We start from the raw sequence: 23990 nt of genomic DNA on the forward strand, positions 1-23990 counted from the left end.
GCACCTGGGTAGGGCCAGATCTCCCTGGAAAGTTGCTTTCCATGCCAAGAGTGACCAAGGCAGGTCGCTGCACTATGGGTGCGGGAGGAAGCCCCTGGTGACCACTTAGCCGGTACTGGGCGTCCAGCCTCAGAGTTCAGCAAAGCCACTGCTACAAAAGATCCCAAGTGGCTCCCTCCCGGAAGGGAACAAAGCCTTCCCTCTTGCCTCACCAACTCAGCACCCAGAAGAGGGAAGCACAGTGTATTTTCAAGCCTGCACCACGTATCAGAAGGGCCACGCACAGGAGGGAGGCAGTCCCCCTGACAGAAATCCTACCGTCAGGAAGAGGAGGAGTGAGTTCGGCCTTACCAAGTTCACCGTGGAGAGCACGGGAAGAGATGTGGATGGAAGGGCCTGGAGTGGCACAGGCTTTTTATACGTTGAGCCAGCGCCTCAGGAGACGTGGAACACACCTTCTTTGTGGAGCACGTTAACAAACAGCAATTTGAGGCTTGCAAAGCACAGCCAAGAGATGAAGAGCTTGTCTCTTTCATCTGAAAGGTCTGGCTGGCATTTCCCTATTGGGTGAGAGCACGGTGATGCATTAGATGCCGGCTCCTCAAAGCAACGCTCATCTGAGGTCCTATGCCAGTTCCCAGGAGAGGGTTTCAGTAGCTCCAGGCCCTGTGTGTGGGTTGTGCCCATCCTTGCTGGGGAACGTGACTACCACCCTCAGACAGGCCTTGAGCTGATGAAGGCCACTCACGTGGGTCTCCTGTTGAAGGGCTGAGGCTGACCCTGAGAAACACAAGGCCCCGCGGGGCCATGGGCGGGCCCAGCCACCAGACAAGCCCCGGCTGGATGCGTGTCCGACCGAGGGACACACAAAGGAGGGGACTCAAATCCCCAGAGGTGGCTGAAAGGCGAAGGCCAAACAAGGAGCCTCTGTGAGAGGGAAAGAAGCACCGCTGTGTGAAGGGGTGGGGGCACTGGGGCTGTTGCTAGAGGTGGCCAGGCAGCTCTGTGGCGGCCTCAAAACAAAGGAAAAAAGGGGAAGGAGGAAAAAAGGAAAAGGTCTCGTTCTATGGAAATCTGTCGGTTCTCATTCTCAAAATTCTCATTCTCAAAGTGGGTAGTCAGCCCCAGGGGTGCAAGGTCAAAGTGGCTGAGGAGTAAGCTCATAGGCATTTGACTGAGGGTGCTTTTCACTTTCGGTCGCCTTGCCAGCACGGGGAAGGATGTGTCCTCTTGTGGCTGCAGTTCGAAGCAGAAGGCATCTTGCGGAGCGAGGATGGGCCTGCGCGGTCTGCTTCCTGCCCCCGGGCGTTACCACACACCTGCTGAGGCGGGTGGACGCTTGTGCCCTCTCCCGCTGCCTCAGCTGTGCTCAGGCGCAGCAAATGCCAGGCTCCTCATGCAGTAGGGGAGTGACGCTCCACCCTTCCCGCGTCCAGCAGTGGGGCAGGATGGCAGGACAAGGAGGAGAGCAGCCCAGCGATGGCACTCACTGCCTGCTGTAGCGGAGCTGTGACGGGCTGTGTTGTGCTCCCGTCTGGTGGCAAAGGAGGCTACGTGAGGAGCAGAATGTCTGTCCTGGCGTCTGCTCCTCTTTGCGTGCCCTCTCAGGTGCCAGTAGTGAGAGCAGAGAGGGAGGAGCAGCAAGGCCGTACTCGACTTCTCTCCTTACCCACTGCGGCCTTTGGCATTTGCTGGCGCACATCAGCAGTCTGAGCGCTCGTGCACTAGTGTGCCACCCGGGAACAGAACAGCCACAGGGCAGGATGCCCCATTCGGGGAGTTTCCCTCGGGGGTGGTTCCTGCTGGCAGCTTCCCCCATGGAGATTGCTGTGGGCAGCCCGTGCCTCTTCTGCGGGACCGGTCCGTGTCTCAAAGGGCCACACCCCGGGCCTTTGGGGGCTGGAAGAGATAGGCAGCCACTTCCCTGCCCTGACTCCCAGTTGAGGACATGCTGGGGGTCGAGTGCCTCGCAAGTTCCTCACAGAGCCTCAGAGCCTTTCAGGAGGGAGCATCACTGGCTGCTTTGTCAGTACACTTCCAGTGCCACCTGGAAAAGAGGCACGGGTGGCTGCCTCCCACCATGGTGCCCTGCAGACTCCTGGGACCTGTTTCTGCCTGTATGGAGCGAGCATGTTTCTGTTGTGAGCTGTGGCACTGCGTCGACCGTCCTGGCGGGAGGATGGCAGGACAGCCCCAGAGCATGGCCCTGCTGGAAACTACGGCAGAAGTGAGACAGAGCTATCGATCCTTTTCAGGAGAAGGCAACACTGGCCTTTGAAGACCCTTCCCCCAAACGGCACGGCCGCCGGGCTGAGAGCGTGGCCCATCTTCCCAAGCAGCACGGGCAGTCAGAGGCTTTTTCCAGGCAGCTCTCAGGGCTGGTGACACACGCCTGGCCTTTGAGCTTCCCCCAGACCTTTCCAGACCGGCACAGTCTCCTCTACGTCTCGTAGGGTAGCAAGGAGCACCATCTGGTGCCACTCGGTGGCTGCAGCCTGAGGCCCACTGGTCTGTCACAATGGTCTGTCAAAAAAGCAGGCTCCCCAGGCCCTGGACACAGAGGGGCGGCGGCAGCTTTCCTCAACTTGGTCTGTGCTCCAGAAACGTCCGGGGGTGGAACGTCAGCGCACATCCGTGCTGTCCTCCTTTGGCTGCTCTTTCACCAAGAAAGAGGAGCGTGACAGGATTTCAAGGAGTCACCAAGCGGTTGGGCAAGACGCTAACAGCCATGACGACGCTGTACAAAAAGCTGCATTTCTGCAGGAATGAGGCCTGAGGTTGCGCCTAGGGTCCCGTACGTGTCTGGATCCTTTTCCCCGAGAGCCCCTGATGCCAGCGCATGGATGATTCGCACCGAGGGGGAGCTGAGGTCTCTCCTAGTGCCTCAGCACTTTTGGGTGACTCACGGGTGACTCCGAGGTGGCCTGCTGGTGCCACCTTGCAATTAAAGGGACCCGAGTGTGCCAATCCATCCCTGAGCCAGGGAAAACAAGCCAGACCCTCTGGGTCGGTGAGCTGAACAAGCCACCCGGCAATGATGCAAAGGTGAGTGTTGTTTGAGAAGACTGTGCCGAAACATAAAGGTTCATTTGGCGATGGCTCACTTTCAGGCATGAGTCAGCAGGCTTCTTCACCGCTCTCCAGGGCCACGTTGAGCCGTTGCTTCTCCTCAGGAGAGCACTGAGTAAAGTCCTGGCAGGCAAGGCAAGGGCTGTGCAGTTCCCAAAGAGAACGCTCTGGCCTTTCCTGTCTGAAGAGAACAGCTGAACCGCTGGGCTCCCTTTGCATGGCTGGAAAGCGTGTGCATCACCGAGGCCCGAGGCACGCAGAGATCTGCACCCAGGGGCCTGACCCACTCCAGCCATGGCCTCAGCGTCCCCATCCCTGCGCACAACGGGGTTTCTCTCCAGACTCGCAGAAGGGCCTTGTTTGACCATCACCTTCCAATCACCCTGGGGACCTGGGTCTCGTCCGGTTCTCCGTCCCTCAGCAGAACCGCCATGCTGCAGAGGCTTGACTGGGCTCTGAGCAAGTCCGTAGCCTGCAGGCACTGGTGTTGCTCAGGGTCAGCTTCAGCCCGTGAATGAGAGAGAGACCCTTCTGAGTGGCCTTCAGGCGTGCTCCACAGGCAAAGTCCTAAGGAAGTGGTGGCCATGTTCCCCCGGAAGGGCAGGATGCGCACAGCACCTGCTCATGGCCTGAATCTGCTGCAAGGCTTCACCAGCAACGGGAATGAGACCTCAGGCGAGCATTGGTCTGGGGAGGAACCATAATTGCCTTCAACAAAATCACTTCAGCGCTACCCAGGATGAAAAGGGAGACAAGCATTTCAGGCAAAGTGGGCATGTCTTTGATCTACCAGCTGAGCTTTGAGAAGCCAAAATTGCTGTTTCTCAACATGCTTCATGTTTGTGTCATTTTTCAGCTCCCCTGGGGCTCTGGGGTGCAGTACAAAAGTGTGCCCAACTCCCAGCTCCTCTATCTTCTCCTCGTGCCTTCCTCTGCTCTGTGAAGCTGGTAAGCCTCAGCTCATTTTGCCTCTTGTCTCCCCAGACAGTTTTTGTGGAGAGGGCTGCATGCGTTTTGCCTCCCTTGTCCTCCGTGAATGGTCTAGGACGTGAAACAGGGCATTGGTTGGTTTCTTTGCCAGCCGTAGCTCTTTGCAAGGCTCAGGACGTACGGCCAGCGCTCTCTAAGCCACAACCAGGCACTGCCTCCACCATCCGCAGTTCAGCTATGCTCCTTTTGCATTATTGGCATGACAAGGAGCTTCCTCAGGAGAGCTGGTCCCACCATAGATGTCGTCTTCCATAGTGGCTGCTGTTTTCAGAAGCCCCGTTGTGTTTTACTCAGACATGTCTCCTCCTGAGAGGAGTGGGTGAGAGAAGCCTGTCCTGACAAGACTAGGGGTCTCGAGGGTGGGGCGGGAGGACGAGACCCGTTTGGCTGGGGGAACAAATTGATGCTGGTACGAGGGCTGATGATCCGGCAGTACACAGCCCGATGCCAAGAAGAGGGACTCTCTGGGTCGGCAGTAGAAAATCTTTCCCTGACTAAGGTTGCAGCATCAAGGCTATGCTCAACCCCTCTGAAAAACCTGGCATCCATTTCCTCATACCGGTGCGGGGCTTACTGAGGACTCTCTCGGGGGCACCTTCCCTACCAAGCCTTCAAGGCTCTGAGCAGAAGGATCGTTGTGAAACATCCTCGCAGCTTGCAGACGTACCCTTGGTAATGGAGCAACCGTAGGTAGCAGAGTGGCTCCGTGGGGCAGGCATGCCTGCGAGTGGCAAGGCCAGCTGAGGTATAGGCTGCGAAGGAGCTTGACTTGGGCAGGGGGAGCTTCCTTGCATGTGGACGGACCCTCTCGGATCACCCTTCAATTACAAACAAATGCCCGCCGCAGGCCCACCAAAATGCCCAGAAACCCCTTCTCTGCAGACACTGGAGGTCCATCAACTGTTGGGCCATGCCACTGCCTCCGCCTTTGAGACTGTTTACCAGGTGGGACCCTGCATTTCATGGGGCCGTTGCAAGTAACACTGGCCAGGATAGCCCGGGTGCCTGTGGGTGAGACATCCCAGGCGGGTGAGAGAAGAGGTCTTCAGATATGGCAGGGAGTGACGAGGCAGCGGGGAGGTTCAGGCGGCAGAGAGGAGGCTGCATTGTGGTGTTCTGCCAAAAGCAGAGCAGGGCACCATTGCTGGCCCTCCTGCAGGACACGGCTTGCTTGACTCGTGCCCCATCCCAATTCTCCCTCCGCTGAGTTCGCAGTCACTGCTCGTTCTCAGAGGAGCCAGGATGGGGAACTGAAAGGACCCCACGGCTAAGGCCCTCTGCTCCCTCCCGGCCTTGCAGGGTCGCCTCCCGCCGCGAGACATGTCGTGCTACAGCCCGTGCCTGCCAGCTGCCTGCGGCCCAGCCCCGCTTGCCAACAGCTGCAACGAGCCGTGCGTCATCCGGTGCGCCGACTCCAGCGTTGCGATCCAGCCCCCGCCAGTCCTGGTGACGCTGCCGGGCCCAATCCTCAGCTCCTTCCCTCAGAGCACAGCCGTGGGATCCACCGCGTCGGCTGCCGTGGGGAGCTCTCTCAGCGCTGGCAGCGTGCCCATTGCTTCTGGGGGCTCCCTGGGGCTGGGGGCCTTTGGGTGGTCCGGTCTGGGCCGTGGGCTCTGCGGGCCTCTGGGACGGGGCAATCTCTTATGCTGAAGCCTGTGGATTGCCTGCCCATGCTCGAGCGCCAGGAGCCTCGAGGAAAGCCCTGAGAGCGCCGCCACGGTCTGCAGAGGAGCCGAGCTCCCACCGCTCCGCCTGGAGGAAGGGGCCTGCGCTGGCCTTCTGTCTCTTCCCAAGGAAGCCTCTCTCTTTCCCCCTCTTGCTCCGCCGTGCTCCTTATGCTCCCCGTGAAGTACCTCCTCCTTCCTTCCGTAGCAAAGGGCCTAGGTGATACGTGATTGCCAGAGCCTGGAAGGAGAACCGGCAAAGAAGCATCCCTGGCGTGGAGGTTTTCCTTCAGGTGGCAGCACTTCTCTGAGCTTTACTCAGCCCCCCAGAATGCATTGCTTAAGCTCTCTCCTTTTCCATTTTCCTTCGATGGTCTCATTAAAGACAGTGGGCATCAGCTTTGCAAGAGAGTCATGTTTCGTTCTCCTCTCTTCTCCAATCCCAGCCAGCTGAGTACCCAAAAGAGTTCCTCCCTTGGTAAAACTACGGGTTTCTCCACAGGAGAAACCCAGGAGTTCCTGGGTTTGAGCGAGCCTCGCCTTTCGCCCCTGACATCCCATAGCAATGGAGACAAGGCCAGTTTGTGGGGGGGAGCTCTTGTGGAAGGAGCCCCGTCACTCAGTGGCACACCGTGAGAGCCACAAAAGAAAGCATGAAGGAAGCCCGGAATTCTTTCTGAATTCTGCCCGTGCTGCAGTGATTACTGCAGGGGCTCAACAAACTGCTGGGTTAAGGAGAGCCAACGATGGCCCTCGCTCCTGCCCCAGAGGCAATTGTGAATCTGCCAGTCCTCCTTGTTCACGTGTCTCTGCAATTACCGGCCCATGGGTGGGCTGGGGCTGGAGAAACTACTCAGAGTGAGCGGGGAGCAAGTGGTTCCGGTCCCAGCTCGCAGGCTGTGGGCTGCGCTCCTCTCCTGCTTCCAGGACAGGACTTGACCAGGCGAGGAGAAAGAGAGGCTCCCAGGGTCCTGCCGTTAGTGTGCATCCCACGGTGCGCAATTCCATACCCACCTTTCTGTTATCCGCCAGGGGCACCAAGCCTGGCCTCTTGCACCCTCTCCCCCAGCTCAAGGTCTGACCTTCAAGGCACAGGGAGGTCTGGGCTCAGGGGGAGCACTGCAGTGGTTTCAACTCTGCAGCACTGGACCTCTGGCGGGTAAAAAGAGGAGTTGTGCGCAGTGGGGCTGGTGCCCCTCAGCTCCCTCTTCATTCCTGACCGTTAGCTGTGCTGGGAGAGAAGCAGTCTGCCATGAGATCCCGGGTGAGCGCCAGGGGGAACGGCACGGAGTCGCCACGGCCAAGCCTGAGGCACATGCTCTGTCCTGGTGAAAAGTGCATCAGCCAAGGGTCAGTGACTCCTGTCCATATGAGCTGGTGGTATCCTTCCATGATGTGGGGGGAACGTGGCTGGTGACAAATTAACCTCAAAGGCGGGCTCAAGTCCTTTGGAGGCGCTAAGCCACTCTGGGCTCACCGTCCTGTGTTGCTTCCCAGGAAGGAGCGTGGGGCTCTGCTGTTCAGTCATTTTGTGATGTGAACGCTGGGACCTATTTCCCAAAGGTCCCCGGAGCTCAGCCCAGCTATCGGGAGAGTGGCCCAGTCCCACAAGGCAAAAGCTGGAGGCTGGCTCCTTCTCCCCCATGTCAAACAGTATGAAAAGGTGTAGGTGTCAAGAGCAGGAGTTGGAGCTGGAGCAGGAACAGGAGCAAGAGCAGCAGGAGCTGCAAGATCAGGAGCAGTGTCCGCAGCAGTGTCAGCAGCGGCAGCAGGAGCAGTAGGAGCAGTGTCAGTGTCAGCGGTGGCAGCAGCAGTGGCATGAGCAGCAGCAGCATGCTGACGAGGTGGCCGAGTGGTGAAGGCGATGGACTGCTAATCCATTGTGCTCTGCACGCGTGGGTTCGAATCCCATCCTCGTCGGCCAGCCCAAAAATGCCCAGAGTTTCTGAGTGTGAGCAGCTGGATGTGTGCCCCCAAGTAGGCCTTTGTTTTGAGTTGAGAGTTGCCTGAAAAGAACTCACAAGGTTTTGAGGTGGCTCAGGACACACCTCAACCTCTTGACTGTCTCCACCTCGGCAAGAGGAATAAGAAGGGGAGAGAGGAAGGAAGACCCAGGGGCCTCACAGGACGGCCAGCCTCTCCTCAGCCCCTGGGAAGGTGATAGAGCAAAACATCCTGGACTTTCCATTTCCAAACATAAGTAGCACAGGCAGGTGGTTGGGAGTAGCAAGCATGGGTTTACGAAGGAGAAGTCGTGCTTAACCAAGCTGGTAGCTTTCTACAGTGAGGTGACTAGCTTGGCGGAGGAGGAAAGAGCAGTGGATGTTGTTTACCTTGCCGCCTTCTGTAAGGCTCAGCCAGCCACGGGAACGAAGAACAAGAAAAACAAAATACGCGTAAACCACTTTCTGTCACAGAACAGTTCAAGTAAGGTATTTTTTTATGGCAGGCATTGCCCTTATCTGTTCGCAGAATCCCAGAATCACTGCGGTTGAAAGGGACCTCCTGAGACCCTCTCGTCCGAGCCAACTGCTCCAGCAGGGTCAACTTGAGCTGGTTGCTTAGGACATAGTCCAGTTGGGTTTTGAGTGTCTCCAAGGATGGAGACTCCACAACCTCTCTGGGCTCCCTCTTCCATCAGGTATGAGAAGAATCCCGGCTCTCACAGCCTCCGCTCATACTTCAGACACATCAAGCCCTTAACCAGCTTTGTGACAAAGCAGGGGTCTGCAGGGAAGACCCACGTGGAGGCAGGAGTAGCCAGCAGCCAGCCATGCCACCAAGGGATGTGCTGTCCTGGGTGGTCGGGAGCGACTTGGCAGGGGTCAGACGGCCAGGGACGGTCCGGTGTGGTTATGAAAGGCACAGAGGTGGCTGGAGCCTGATCTTAAAGGTCTTCTCCAACCTTAATGATTCTATGATTCCTGCCCACATGACCTCCCCTCTCTTACGCACATTTGCACTTCTGCCTCTCCGGCCACCTGCCTCCCTCTCCCAGTCCCTGGACATTTCCTTGGGATATCTCTTCCCCACGACTGTGGGCCTCTTGCTCTCCCCACCCTGCTCTCCTCTGGGCGCCCTTCCCTGTAGTTTTGCCATTCCAAGGATGCCTCGCGGCTCATTGGTGATCCCCACCTGTGAGCAGCGTGCCTGGACACACCAGCATGCAAACAAGATGCGAGAAGGAGAGGCTGGGCTTTGGCCAAGGGGCTCAGAGCTCAGAATGTTGCTGACCCCACCCCGCTACCCACCCCGCCGCCAAGCTTGCTATCCCTAAGGCCTGCGAGCCAGGAAAAAGGGGACCACTGCCCCCGCTGCCAGCCCCGTTGGGTCTGACTCCAGAGGAAGAGCCTGTGGGAGATGAGGAAGGAGCTGCCTGCTGCGGAGAGGTCAGCTTCTTCATCGGCACCTTAACCTCACCTGGCCAGCGTCAGGGAAGAGAAGAAGACTAGAGCTCTTTCTCATCGACAGACGAGCTCAGCGTTTTGGAGAGCCCCGAAGAACCCCTTTCTGTTTGGTGGCTGCTGAACCCAGGAGCCCAGCAGAGCTCAGGCTGCCACAGCTCCATGCCCCCAGGCCCGGCCAGCAGCGAGGCCGAGCATCCCTCCCAGGAGGCTCACACGCACACATCCATGAATACAAACCATACACACATGGGCGACGGCACCCATCGACCCGGGCAGAAACACTCAGCACTCAGCAGACGGCACTGAGAGCCTCGTCCAGGTCCCCTTTCTGGCTGATCACGATGAAGGTTTGTGAGTGGGAAAGTATTACACACGGGTACAACGTGGATCCCTCCATCAGCTGGGCTGAGACCACTGCAGTGACTGTCACCACCGAGGCATGAACCACGGCGACCTGTGGTTTGACTCCAGTTGCTGGCCCCGAGACTTCCATACACGCAGATCTGAGAGCCCCTGAGAACAATCATTCACTGCAACAACCTCCCCAGGACCAAGGTGCAGTCCCCATGACTGGAGGTTTTCAAGATGCGATTGGACAGGGTGCTTTCCCACAAAAGGTTGGACCAGGTGACCTTTCGAGGTCCCTACCAATCGGGGCGATTCTGTGATTCTATGACTATTCAGCCTTCCTTCATACTTTGCTTTCGAGGTGTGACGCTGGGTGATGGGGCTCCTTTCCACAAGAGCTCCCCCCCACAAACTGGCCTTGTCTCCATTGCTATGGGATGTCAGGGGCGAAAGGCGAGGCTCGCTCAAACCCAGGAACTCCTGGGTTTCTCCTGTGGAGAAACCCGTAGTTTTACCAAGGGAGGAACTCTTTTGGGTACTCAGCTGGCTGGGATTGGAGAAGAGGGGAGAACGAAACATGACTCTCTTGCAAAGCTGATGCCCACTGTCTTTAATGAGACCATCGAAGGAAAATGGAAAAGGAGAGAGCTTAAGCAATGCATTCTGGGGGGCTGAGTAAAGCTCAGAGAAGTGCTGCCACCTGAAGGAAAACCTCCACGCCAGGGATGCTTCTTTGCCGGTTCTCCTTCCAGGCTCTGGCAATCACGTATCACCTAGGCCCTTTGCTACGGAAGGAAGGAGGAGGTACTTCACGGGGAGCATAAGGAGCACGGCGGAGCAAGAGGGGGAAAGAGAGAGGCTTCCTTGGGAAGAGACGGAAGGCCAGCGCAGGCCCCTTCCGCCGTGGCGGCGCTCTCAGGGCTTTCCTCGAGGCTCCTGGCGCTCGAGCATGGGCAGGCAATCCACAGGATTCAGCATAAGAGATTGCCCCGTCCCAGAGGCCCGCAGAGCCCACGGCCCAGACCGGACCACCCAAAGGCCCCCAGCCCCAGGGAGCCCCCAGAAGCAATGGGCACGCTGCCAGCGCTGAGAGAGCTCCCCACGGCAGCCGACGCGGTGGATCCCATGGCTGTGCTCTGAGGGAAGGAGCTGAGGATTGGGCCCGGCAGCGTCACCAGGACTGGCGGGGGCTGGATCGCAACGCTGGAGTCGGCGCACCGGATGACGCACAGCTCGTTGCAGCTGTTGGCAAGCGGGGCTGGGCCGCAGGCAGCTGGCAGGCACGGGCTGTAGCACGACATGTCTCGCGGCGGGAGGCGACCCTGCAAGGCCGGGAGGGAGCAGAGGGCCTTAGCCGTGGGGTCCTTTCAGTTCCCCATCCTGGCTCCTCTGAGAACGAGCAGCACCTGGGTAGGGCCAGATCTCCCTGGAAAGTTGCTTTCCATGCCAAGAGTGACCAAGGCAGGTCGCTGCACTATGGGTGCGGGAGGAAGCCCCTGGTGACCACTTAGCCGGTACTGGGCGTCCAGCCTCAGAGTTCAGCAAAGCCACTGCTACAAAAGATCCCAAGTGGCTCCCTCCCGGAAGGGAACAAAGCCTTCCCTCTTGCCTCACCAACTCAGCACCCAGAAGAGGGAAGCACAGTGTATTTTCAAGCCTGCACCACGTATCAGAAGGGCCACGCACAGGAGGGAGGCAGTCCCCCTGACAGAAATCCTACCGTCAGGAAGAGGAGGAGTGAGTTCGGCCTTACCAAGTTCACCGTGGAGAGCACGGGAAGAGATGTGGATGGAAGGGCCTGGAGTGGCACAGGCTTTTTATACGTTGAGCCAGCGCCTCAGGAGACGTGGAACACACCTTCTTTGTGGAGCACGTTAACAAACAGCAATTTGAGGCTTGCAAAGCACAGCCAAGAGATGAAGAGCTTGTCTCTTTCATCTGAAAGGTCTGGCTGGCATTTCCCTATTGGGTGAGAGCACGGTGATGCATTAGATGCCGGCTCCTCAAAGCAACGCTCATCTGAGGTCCTATGCCAGTTCCCAGGAGAGGGTTTCAGTAGCTCCAGGCCCTGTGTGTGGGTTGTGCCCATCCTTGCTGGGGAACGTGACTACCACCCTCAGACAGGCCTTGAGCTGATGAAGGCCACTCACGTGGGTCTCCTGTTGAAGGGCTGAGGCTGACCCTGAGAAACACAAGGCCCCGCGGGGCCATGGGCGGGCCCAGCCACCAGACAAGCCCCGGCTGGATGCGTGTCCGACCGAGGGACACACAAAGGAGGGGACTCAAATCCCCAGAGGTGGCTGAAAGCCGAAGGCCAAACAAGGAGCCTCTGTGAGAGGGAAAGAAGCACCGCTGTGTGAAGGGGTGGGGGCACTGGGGCTGTTGCTAGAGGTGGCCAGGCAGCTCTGTGGCGGCCTCAAAACAAAGGAAAAAAGGGGAAGGAGGAAAAAAGGAAAAGGTCTCGTGCTATGGAAATCTGTCGGTTCTCATTCTCAAAATTCTCATTCTCAAAGTGGGTAGTCAGCCCCAGGGGTGCAAGGTCAAAGTGGCTGAGGAGTAAGCTCATAGGCATTTGACTGAGGGTGCTTTTCACTTTCGGTCGCCTTGCCAGCACGGGGAAGGATGTGTCCTCTTGTGGCTGCAGTTCGAAGCAGAAGGCATCTTGCGGAGCGAGGATGGGCCTGCGCGGTCTGCTTCCTGCCCCCGGGCGTTACCACACACCTGCTGAGGCGGGTGGACGCTTGTGCCCTCTCCCGCTGCCTCAGCTGTGCTCAGGCGCAGCAAATGCCAGGCTCCTCATGCAGTAGGGGAGTGACGCTCCACCCTTCCCGCGTCCAGCAGTGGGGCAGGATGGCAGGACAAGGAGGAGAGCAGCCCAGCGATGGTACTCACTGCCTGCTGTAGCGGAGCTGTGACGGGCTGTGTCGTGCTCCCGTCTGGTGGCAAAGGAGGCTACGTGAGGAGCAGAATGTCTGTCCTGGCGTCTGCTCCTCTTTGCGTGCCCTCTCAGGTGCCAGTAGTGAGAGCAGAGAGGGAGGAGCAGCAAGGCCGTACTCGACTTCTCTCCTTACCCACTGCGGCCTTTGGCATTTGCTGGCGCACATCAGCAGTCTGAGCGCTCGTGCACTAGTGTGCCACCCGGGAACAGAACAGCCACAGGGCAGGATGCCCCATTCGGGGAGTTTCCCTCGGGGGTGGTTCCTGCTGGCAGCTTCCCCCATGGAGATTGCTGTGGGCAGCCCGTGCCTCTTCTGCGGGACCGGTCCGTGTCTCAAAGGGCCACACCCCGGGCCTTTGGGGGCTGGAAGAGATAGGCAGCCACTTCCCTGCCCTGACTCCCAGTTGAGGACATGCTGGGGGTCGAGTGCCTCGCAAGTTCCTCACAGAGCCTCAGAGCCTTTCAGGAGGGAGCATCACTGGCTGCTTTGTCAGTACACTTCCAGTGCCACCTGGAAAAGAGGCACGGGTGGCTGCCTCCCACCATGGTGCCCTGCAGACTCCTGGGACCTGTTTCTGCCTGTATGGAGCGAGCATGTTTCTGTTGTGAGCTGTGGCACTGCGTCGACCGTCCTGGCGGGAGGATGGCAGGACAGCCCCAGAGCATGGCCCTGCTGGAAACTACGGCAGAAGTGAGACAGAGCTATCGATCCTTTTCAGGAGAAGGCAACACTGGCCTTTGAAGACCCTTCCCCCAAACGGCACGGCCGCCGGGCTGAGAGCGTGGCCCATCTTCCCAAGCAGCACGGGCAGTCAGAGGCTTTTTCCAGGCAGCTCTCAGGGCTGGTGACACACGCCTGGCCTTTGAGCTTCCCCCAGACCTTTCCAGACCGGCACAGTCTCCTCTACGTCTCGTAGGGTAGCAAGGAGCACCATCTGGTGCCACTCGGTGGCTGCAGCCTGAGGCCCACTGGTCTGTCACAATGGTCTGTCAAAAAAGCAGGCTCCCCAGGCCCTGGACACAGAGGGGCGGCGGCAGCTTTCCTCAACTTGGTCTGTGCTCCAGAAACGTCCGGGGGTGGAACGTCAGCGCACATCCGTGCTGTCCTCCTTTGGCTGCTCTTTCACCAAGAAAGAGGAGCGTGACAGGATTTCAAGGAGTCACCAAGCGGTTGGGCAAGACGCTAACAGCCATGACGACGCTGTACAAAAAGCTGCATTTCTGCAGGAATGAGGCCTGAGGTTGCGCCTAGGGTCCCGTACGTGTCTGGATCCTTTTCCCCGAGAGCCCCTGATGCCAGCGCATGGATGATTCGCACCGAGGGGGAGCTGAGGTCTCTCCTAGTGCCTCAGCACTTTTGGGTGACTCACGGGTGACTCCGAGGTGGCCTGCTGGTGCCACCTTGCAATTAAAGGGACCCGAGTGTGCCAATCCATCCCTGAGCCAGGGAAAACAAGCCAGACCCTCTGGGTCGGTGAGCTGAACAAGCCACCCGGCAATGATGCAAAGGTGAGTGTTGTTTGGGAATTCTGTGCCGAAACATAAAGGTTCATTTGGCGATGGCTCACTTTCAGGCATGAGTCAGCAGGCTTCTTCACCGCTCTCCAGGGCCACGTTGAGCCGTTGCTTCTCCTCAGGAGAGCACTGAGTAAAGTCCTGGCAGGCAAGGCAAGGGCTGTGCAGTTCCCAAAGAGAACGCTCTGGCCTTTCCTGTCTGAAGAGAACAGCTGAACCGCTGGGCTCCCTTTGCATGGCTGGAAAGCGTGTGCATCACCGAGGCCCGAGGCACGCAGAGATCTGCACCCAGGGGCCTGACCCACTCCAGCCATGGCCTCAGCGTCCCCATCCCTGCGCACAACGGGGTTTCTCTCCAGACTCGCAGAAGGGCCTTGTTTGACCATCACCTTCCAATCACCCTGGGGACCTGGGTCTCGTCCGGTTCTCCGTCCCTCAGCAGAACCGCCATGCTGCAGAGGCTTGACTGGGCTCTGAGCAAGTCCGTAGCCTGCAGGCACTGGTGTTGCTCAGGGTCAGCTTCAGCCCGTGAATGAGAGAGAGACCCTTCTGAGTGGCCTTCAGGCGTGCTCCACAGGCAAAGTCCTAAGGAAGTGGTGGCCATGTTCCCCCGGAAGGGCAGGATGCGCACAGCACCTGCTCATGGCCTGAATCTGCTGCAAGGCTTCACCAGCAACGGGAATGAGACCTCAGGCGAGCATTGGTCTGGGGAGGAACCATAATTGCCTTCAACAAAATCACTTCAGCGCTACCCAGGATGAAAAGGGAGACAAGCATTTCAGGCAAAGTGGGCATGTCTTTGATCTACCAGCTGAGCTTTGAGAAGCCAAAATTGCTGTTTCTCAACATGCTTCATGTTTGTGTCATTTTTCAGCTCCCCTGGGGCTCTGGGGTGCAGTACAAAAGTGTGCCCAACTCCCAGCTCCTCTATCTTCTCCTCGTGCCTTCCTCTGCTCTGTGAAGTTGGTAAGCCTCAGCTCATTTTGCCTCTTGTCTCCCCAGACAGTTTTTGTGGAGAGGGCTGCATGCGTTTTGCCTCCCTTGTCCTCCGTGAATGGTCTAGGACGTGAAACAGGGCATTGGTTGGTTTCTTTGCCAGCCGTAGCTCTTTGCAAGGCTCAGGACGTACGGCCAGCGCTCTCTAAGCCACAACCAGGCACTGCCTCCACCATCCGCAGTTCAGCTATGCTCCTTTTGCATTATTGGCATGACAAGGAGCTTCCTCAGGAGAGCTGGTCCCACCATAGATGTCGTCTTCCATAGTGGCTGCTGTTTTCAGAAGCCCCGTTGTGTTTTACTCAGACATGTCTCCTCCTGAGAGGAGTGGGTGAGAGAAGCCTGTCCTGACAAGACTAGGGGTCTCGAGGGTGGGGCGGGAGGACGAGACCCGTTTGGCTGGGGGAACAAATTGATGCTGGTACGAGGGCTGATGATCCGGCAGTACACAGCCCGATGCCAAGAAGAGGGACTCTCTGGGTCGGCAGTAGAAAATCTTTCCCTGACTAAGGTTGCAGCATCAAGGCTATGCTCAACCCCTCTGAAAAACCTGGCATCCATTTCCTCATACCGGCGCGGGGCTTACTGAGGACTCTCTCGGGGGCACCTTCCCTACCAAGCCTTCAAGGCTCTGAGCAGAAGGATCGTTGTGAAACATCCTCGCAGCTTGCAGACGTACCCTTGGTAATGGAGCAACCGTAGGTAGCAGAGTGGCTCCGTGGGGCAGGCATGCCTGCGAGTGGCAAGGCCAGCTGAGGTATAGGCTGCGAAGGAGCTTGACTTGGGCAGGGGGAGCTTCCTTGCATGTGGACGGACCCTCTCGGATCACCCTTCAATTACAAACAAATGCCCGCCGCAGGCCCACCAAAATGCCCAGAAACCCCTTCTCTGCAGACACTGGAGGTCCATCAACTGTTGGGCCATGCCACTGCCTCCGCCTTTGAGACTGTTTACCAGGTGGGACCCTGCATTTCATGGGGCCGTTGCAAGTAACACTGGCCAGGATAGCCCGGGTGCCTGTGGGTGAGACATCCCAGGCGGGTGAGAGAAGAGGTCTTCAGATATGGCAGGGAGTGACGAGGCAGCGGGGAGGTTCAGGCGGCAGAGAGGAGGCTGCATTGTGGTGTTCTGCCAAAAGCAGAGCAGGGCACCATTGCTGGCCCTCCTGCAGGACACGGCTTGCTTGACTCGTGCCCCATCCCAATTCTCCCTCCGCTGAGTTCGCAGTCACTGCTCGTTCTCAGAGGAGCCAGGATGGGGAACTGAAAGGACCCCACGGCTAAGGCCCTCTGCTCCCTCCCGGCCTTGCAGGGTCGCCTCCCGCCGCGAGACATGTCGTGCTACAGCCCGTGCCTGCCAGCTGCCTGCGGCCCAGCCCCGCTTGCCAACAGCTGCAACGAGCCGTGCGTCATCCGGTGCGCCGACTCCAGCGTTGCGATCCAGCCCCCGCCAGTCCTGGTGACGCTGCCGGGCCCAATCCTCAGCTCCTTCCCTCAGAGCACAGCCGTGGGATCCACCGCGTCGGCTGCCGTGGGGAGCTCTCTCAGCGCTGGCAGCGTGCCCATTGCTTCTGGGGGCTCCCTGGGGCTGGGGGCCTTTGGGTGGTCCGGTCTGGGCCGTGGGCTCTGCGGGCCTCTGGGACGGGGCAATCTCTTATGCTGAAGCCTGTGGATTGCCTGCCCATGCTCGAGCGCCAGGAGCCTCGAGGAAAGCCCTGAGAGCGCCGCCACGGTCTGCAGAGGAGCCGAGCTCCCACCGCTCCGCCTGGAGGAAGGGGCCTGCGCTGGCCTTCCGTCTCTTCCCAAGGAAGCCTCTCTCTTTCCCCCTCTTGCTCCGCCGTGCTCCTTATGCTCCCCGTGAAGTACCTCCTCCTTCCTTCCGTAGCAAAGGGCCTAGGTGATACGTGATTGCCAGAGCCTGGAAGGAGAACCGGCAAAGAAGCATCCCTGGCGTGGAGGTTTTCCTTCAGGTGGCAGCACTTCTCTGAGCTTTACTCAGCCCCCCAGAATGCATTGCTTAAGCTCTCTCCTTTTCCATTTTCCTTCGATGGTCTCATTAAAGACAGTGGGCATCAGCTTTGCAAGAGAGTCATGTTTCGTTCTCCCCTCTTCTCCAATCCCAGCCAGCTGAGTACCCAAAAGAGTTCCTCCCTTGGTAAAACTACGGGTTTCTCCACAGGAGAAACCCAGGAGTTCCTGGGTTTGAGCGAGCCTCGCCTTTCGCCCCTGACATCCCATAGCAATGGAGACAAGGCCAGTTTGCGGGGGGGAGCTCTTGTGGAAGGAGCCCCGTCACTCAGTGGCACACCGTGAGAGCCACAAAAGAAAGCATGAAGGAAGCCCGGAATTCTTTCTGAATTCTGCCCGTGCTGCAGTGATTACTGCAGGGGCTCAACAAACTGCTGGGTTAAGGAGAGCCAACGATGGCCCTCGCTCCTGCCCCAGAGGCAATTGTGAATCTGCCAGTCCTCCTTGTTCACGTGTCTCTGCAATTACCGGCCCATGGGTGGGCTGGGGCTGGAGAAACTACTCAGAGTGAGCGGGGAGCAAGTGGTTCCGGTCCCAGCTCGCAGGCTGTGGGCTGCGCTCCTCTCCTGCTTCCAGGACAGGACTTGACCAGGCGAGGAGAAAGAGAGGCTCCCAGGGTCCTGCCGTTAGTGTGCATCCCACGGTGCGCAATTCCATACCCACCTTTCTGTTATCCGCCAGGGGCACCAAGCCTGGCCTCTTGCACCCTCTCCCCCAGCTCAAGGTCTGACCTTCAAGGCACAGGGAGGTCTGGGCTCAGGGGGAGCACTGCAGTGGTTTCAACTCTGCAGCACTGGACCTCTGGCGGGTAAAAAGAGGAGTTGTGCGCAGTGGGGCTGGTGCCCCTCAGCTCCCTCTTCATTCCTGACCGTTAGCTGTGCTGGGAGAGAAGCAGTCTGCCATGAGATCCCGGGTGAGCGCCAGGGGGAACGGCACGGAGTCGCCACGGCCAAGCCTGAGGCACATGCTCTGTCCTGGTGAAAAGTGCATCAGCCAAGGGTCAGTGACTCCTGTCCATATGAGCTGGTGGTATCCTTCCATGATGTGGGGGGAACGTGGCTGGTGACAAATTAACCTCAAAGGCGGGCTCAAGTCCTTTGGAGGCGCTAAGCCACTCTGGGCTCACCGTCCTGTGTTGCTTCCCAGGAAGGAGCGTGGGGCTCTGCTGTTCAGTCATTTTGTGATGTGAACGCTGGGACCTATTTCCCAAAGGTCCCCGGAGCTCAGCCCAGCTATCGGGAGAGTGGCCCAGTCCCACAAGGCAAAAGCTGGAGGCTGGCTCCTTCTCCCCCATGTCAAACAGTATGAAAAGGTGTAGGTGTCAAGAGCAGGAGTTGGAGCTGGAGCAGGAACAGGAGCAAGAGCAGCAGGAGCTGCAAGATCAGGAGCAGTGTCCGCAGCAGTGTCAGCAGCGGCAGCAGGAGCAGTAGGAGCAGTGTCAGTGTCAGCGGTGGCAGCAGCAGTGGCATGAGCAGCAGCAGCATGCTGACGAGGTGGCCGAGTGGTGAAGGCGATGGACTGCTAATCCATTGTGCTGTGCACGCGTGGGTTCGAATCCCATCCTCGTCGGCCAGCCCAAAAATGCCCAGAGTTTCTGAGTGTGAGCAGCTGGATGTGTGCCCCCAAGTAGGCCTTTGTTTTGAGTTGAGAGTTGCCTGAAAAGAACTCACAAGGTTTTGAGGTGGCTCAGGACACACCTCAACCTCTTGACTGTCTCCACCTCGGCAAGAGGAATAAGAAGGGGAGAGAGGAAGGAAGACCCAGGGGCCTCACAGGACGGCCAGCCTCTCCTCAGCCCCTGGGAAGGTGATAGAGCAAAACATCCTGGACTTTCCATTTCCAAACATAAGTAGCACAGGCAGGTGGTTGGGAGTAGCAAGCATGGGTTTACGAAGGAGAAGTCGTGCTTAACCAAGCTGGTAGCTTTCTACAGTGAGGTGACTAGCTTGGCGGAGGAGGAAAGAGCAGTGGATGTTGTTTACCTTGCCTTCTGTAAGGCTCAGCCAGCCACAGGAACGAAGAACAAGAAAAACAAAATACGCGTAAACCACTTTCTGTCACAGAACAGTTCAAGTAAGGTATTTTTTTATGGCAGGCATTGCCCTTATCTGTTCGCAGAATCCCAGAATCACTGCGGTTGAAAGGGACCTCCTGAGACCCTCTCGTCCGAGCCAACTGCTCCAGCAGGGTCAACTTGAGCTGGTTGCTTAGGACATAGTCCAGTTGGGTTTTGAGTGTCTCCAAGGATGGAGACTCCACAACCTCTCTGGGCTCCCTCTTCCATCAGGTATGAGAAGAATCCCGGCTCTCACAGCCTCCGCTCATACTTCAGACACATCAAGCCCTTAACCAGCTTTGTGACAAAGCAGGGGTCTGCAGGGAAGACCCACGTGGAGGCAGGAGTAGCCAGCAGCCAGCCATGCCACCAAGGGATGTGCTGTCCTGGGTGGTCGGGAGCGACTTGGCAGGGGTCAGACGGCCAGGGACGGTCCGGTGTGGTTATGAAAGGCACAGAGGTGGCTGGAGCCTGATCTTAAAGGTCTTCTCCAACCTTAATGATTCTATGATTCCTGCCCACATGACCTCCCCTCTCTTACGCACATTTGCACTTCTGCCTCTCCGGCCACCTGCCTCCCTCTCCCAGTCCCTGGACATTTCCTTGGGATATCTCTTCCCCACGACTGTGGGCCTCTTGCTCTCCCCACCCTGCTCTCCTCTGGGCGCCCTTCCCTGTAGTTTTGCCATTCCAAGGATGCCTCGCGGCTCATTGGTGATCCCCACCTGTGAGCAGCGTGCCTGGACACACCAGCATGCAAACAAGATGCGAGAAGGAGAGGCTGGGCTTTGGCCAAGGGGCTCAGAGCTCAGAATGTTGCTGACCCCACCCCGCTACCCACCCCGCCGCCAAGCTTGCTATCCCTAAGGCCTGCGAGCCAGGAAAAAGGGGACCACTGCCCCCGCTGCCAGCCCCGTTGGGTCTGACTCCAGAGGAAGAGCCTGTGGGAGATGAGGAAGGGGCTGCCTGCTGCGGAGAGGTCAGCTTCTTCATCGGCACCTTAACCTCACCTGGCCAGCGTCAGGGAAGAGAAGAAGACTAGAGCTCTTTCTCATCGACAGACGAGCTCAGCGTTTTGGAGAGCCCCGAAGAACCCCTTTCTGTTTGGTGGCTGCTGAACCCAGGAGCCCAGCAGAGCTCAGGCTGCCACAGCTCCATGCCCCCAGGCCCGGCCAGCAGCGAGGCCGAGCATCCCTCCCAGGAGGCTCACACGCACACATCCATGAATACAAACCATACACACATGGGCGACGGCACCCATCGACCCGGGCAGAAACACTCGGCACTCAGCAGACGGCACTGAGAGCCTCGTCCAGGTCCCCTTTCTGGCTGATCACGATGAAGGTTTGTGAGTGGGAAAGTATTACACACGGGTACAACGTGGATCCCTCCATCAGCTGGGCTGAGACCACTGCAGTGACTGTCACCACCGAGGCATGAACCACGGCGACCTGTGGTTTGACTCCAGTTGCTGGCCCCGAGACTTCCATACACGCAGATCTGAGAGCCCCTGAGAACAATCATTCACTGCAACAACCTCCCCAGGACCAAGGTGCAGTCCCCATGACTGGAGGTTTTCAAGATGCGATTGGACAGGGTGCTTTCCCACAAAAGGTTGGACCAGGTGACCTTTCGAGGTCCCTACCAATCGGGGCGATTCTGTGATTCTATGACTATTCAGCCTTCCTTCATACTTTGCTTTCGAGGTGTGACGCTGGGTGATGGGGCTCCTTTCCACAAGAGCTCCCCCCCACAAACTGGCCTTGTCTCCATTGCTATGGGATGTCAGGGGCGAAAGGCGAGGCTCGCTCAAACCCAGGAACTCCTGGGTTTCTCCTGTGGAGAAACCCGTAGTTTTACCAAGGGAGGAACTCTTTTGGGTACTCAGCTGGCTGGGATTGGAGAAGAGGGGAGAACGAAACATGACTCTCTTGCAAAGCTGATGCCCACTGTCTTTAATGAGACCATCGAAGGAAAATGGAAAAGGAGAGAGCTTAAGCAATGCATTCTGGGGGGCTGAGTAAAGCTCAGAGAAGTGCTGCCACCTGAAGGAAAACCTCCACGCCAGGGATGCTTCTTTGCCGGTTCTCCTTCCAGGCTCTGGCAATCACGTATCACCTAGGCCCTTTGCTACGGAAGGAAGGAGGAGGTACTTCACGAGGAGCATAAGGAGCACGGCGGAGCAAGAGGGGGAAAGAGAGAGGCTTCCTTGGGAAGAGACGGAAGGCCAGCGCAGGCCCCTTCCGCCGTGGCGGCGCTCTCAGGGCTTTCCTCGAGGCTCCTGGCGCTCGAGCATGGGCAGGCAATCCACAGGCTTCAGCATAAGAGATTGCCCCGTCCCAGAGGCCCGCAGAGCCCACGGCCCAGACCGGACCACCCAAAGGCCCCCAGCCCCAGGGAGCCCCCAGAAGCAATGGGCACGCTGCCAGCGCTGAGAGAGCTCCCCACGGCAGCCGACGCGGTGGATCCCACGGCTGTGCTCTGAGGGAAGGAGCTGAGGATTGGGCCCGGCAGCGTCACCAGGACTGGCGGGGGCTGGATCGCAACGCTGGAGTCGGCGCACCGGATGACGCACGGCTCGTTGCAGCTGTTGGCAAGCGGGGCTGGGCCGCAGGCAGCTGGCAGGCACGGGCTGTAGCACGACATGTCTCGCGGCGGGAGGCGACCCTGCAAGGCCGGGAGGGAGCAGAGGGCCTTAGCCGTGGGGTCCTTTCAGTTCCCCATCCTGGCTCCTCTGAGAACGAGCAGCACCTGGGTAGGGCCAGATCTCCCTGGAAAGTTGCTTTCCATGCCAAGAGTGACCAAGGCAGGTCGCTGCACTATGGGTGCGGGAGGAAGCCCCTGGTGACCACTTAGCCGGTACTGGGCGTCCAGCCTCAGAGTTCAGCAAAGCCACTGCTACAAAAGATCCCAAGTGGCTCCCTCCCGGAAGGGAACAAAGCCTTCCCTCTTGCCTCACCAACTCAGCACCCAGAAGAGGGAAGCACAGTGTATTTTCAAGCCTGCACCACGTATCAGAAGGGCCACGCACAGGAGGGAGGCAGTCCCCCTGACAGAAATCCTACCGTCAGGAAGAGGAGGAGTGAGTTCGGCCTTACCAAGTTCACCGTGGAGAGCACGGGAAGAGATGTGGATGGAAGGGCCTGGAGTGGCACAGGCTTTTTATACGTTGAGCCAGCGCCTCAGGAGACGTGGAACACACCTTCTTTGTGGAGCACGTTAACAAACAGCAATTTGAGGCTTGCAAAGCACAGCCAAGAGATGAAGAGCTTGTCTCTTTCATCTGAAAGGTCTGGCTGGCATTTCCCTATTGGGTGAGAGCACGGTGATGCATTAGATGCCGGCTCCTCAAAGCAACGCTCATCTGAGGTCCTATGCCAGTTCCCAGGAGAGGGTTTCAGTAGCTCCAGGCCCTGTGTGTGGGTTGTGCCCATCCTTGCTGGGGAACGTGACTACCACCCTCAGACAGGCCTTGAGCTGATGAAGGCCACTCACGTGGGTCTCCTGTTGAAGGGCTGAGGCTGACCCTGAGAAACACAAGGCCCCGCGGGGCCATGGGCGGGCCCAGCCACCAGACAAGCCCCGGCTGGATGCGTGTCCGACCGAGGGACACACAAAGGAGGGGACTCAAATCCCCAGAGGTGGCTGAAAGGCGAAGGCCAAACAAGGAGCCTCTGTGAGAGGGAAAGAAGCACCGCTGTGTGAAGGGGTGGGGGCACTGGGGCTGTTGCTAGAGGTGGCCAGGCAGCTCTGTGGCGGCCTCAAAACAAAGGAAAAAAGGGGAAGGAGGAAAAAAGGAAAAGGTCTCGTGCTATGGAAATCTGTCGGTTCTCATTCTCAAAATTCTCATTCTCAAAGTGGGTAGTCAGCCCCAGGGGTGCAAGGTCAAAGTGGCTGAGGAGTAAGCTCATAGGCATTTGACTGAGGGTGCTTTTCACTTTCGGTCGCCTTGCCAGCACGGGGAAGGATGTGTCCTCTTGTGGCTGCAGTTCGAAGCAGAAGGCATCTTGCGGAGCGAGGATGGGCCTGCGCGGTCTGCTTCCTGCCCCCGGGCGTTACCACACACCTGCTGAGGCGGGTGGACACTTGTGCCCTCTCCCGCTGCCTCAGCTGTGCTCAGGCGCAGCAAATGCCAGGCTCCTCATGCAGTAGGGGAGTGACGCTCCACCCTTCCCGCGTCCAGCAGTGGGGCAGGATGGCAGGACAAGGAGGAGAGCAGCCCAGCGATGGTACTCACTGCCTGCTGTAGCGGAGCTGTGACGGGCTGTGTCGTGCTCCCGTCTGGTGGCAAAGGAGGCTACGTGAGGAGCAGAATGTCTGTCCTGGCGTCTGCTCCTCTTTGCGTGCCCTCTCAGGTGCCAGTAGTGAGAGCAGAGAGGGAGGAGCAGCAAGGCCGTACTCGACTTCTCTCCTTACCCACTGCGGCCTTTGGCATTTGCTGGCGCACATCAGCAGTCTGAGCGCTCGTGCACTAGTGTGCCACCCGGGAACAGAACAGCCACAGGGCAGGATGCCCCATTCGGGGAGTTTCCCTCGGGGGTGGTTCCTGCTGGCAGCTTCCCCCATGGAGATTGCTGTGGGCAGCCCGTGCCTCTTCTGCGGGACCGGTCCGTGTCTCAAAGGGCCACACCCCGGGCCTTTGGGGGCTGGAAGAGATAGGCAGCCACTTCCCTGCCCTGACTCCCAGTTGAGGACATGCTGGGGGTCGAGTGCCTCGCAAGTTCCTCACAGAGCCTCAGAGCCTTTCAGGAGGGAGCATCACTGGCTGCTTTGTCAGTACACTTCCAGTGCCACCTGGAAAAGAGGCACGGGTGGCTGCCTCCCACCATGGTGCCCTACAGACTCCTGGGACCTGTTTCTGCCTGTACGGAGCGAGCATGTTTCTGTTGTGAGCTGTGGCACTGCGTCGACCGTCCTGGCGGGAGGATGGCAGGACAGCCCCAGAGCATGGCCCTGCTGGAAACTACGGCAGAAGTGAGA

At 58.5% G+C, this 23990-nt stretch overlaps 1 protein-coding gene across 1 annotated transcript; it reads left to right on the forward strand.

The window, feature by feature from the left end:
* Positions 1–5379: 5379 nt before the first annotated feature.
* LOC309411586 (beta-keratin-related protein) lies at positions 5380–5709 on the forward strand (the record flags this gene model as incomplete). The annotated part of the gene is made up of 1 exon (XM_082008258.1): positions 5380–5709. The coding sequence occupies one exon, from the start codon at positions 5380–5382 to the stop codon at positions 5707–5709; it is 330 nt and encodes a 109-aa protein (XP_081864384.1).
* Between the last annotated feature and the right edge of the window lie 18281 nt (positions 5710–23990).

The sequence above is a fragment of the Phaethon aethereus genome, assembly GCF_964289735.1.
Source record: "Phaethon aethereus genome assembly, chromosome: 18".
Lineage (NCBI taxonomy): Eukaryota > Metazoa > Chordata > Aves > Phaethontiformes > Phaethontidae > Phaethon > Phaethon aethereus.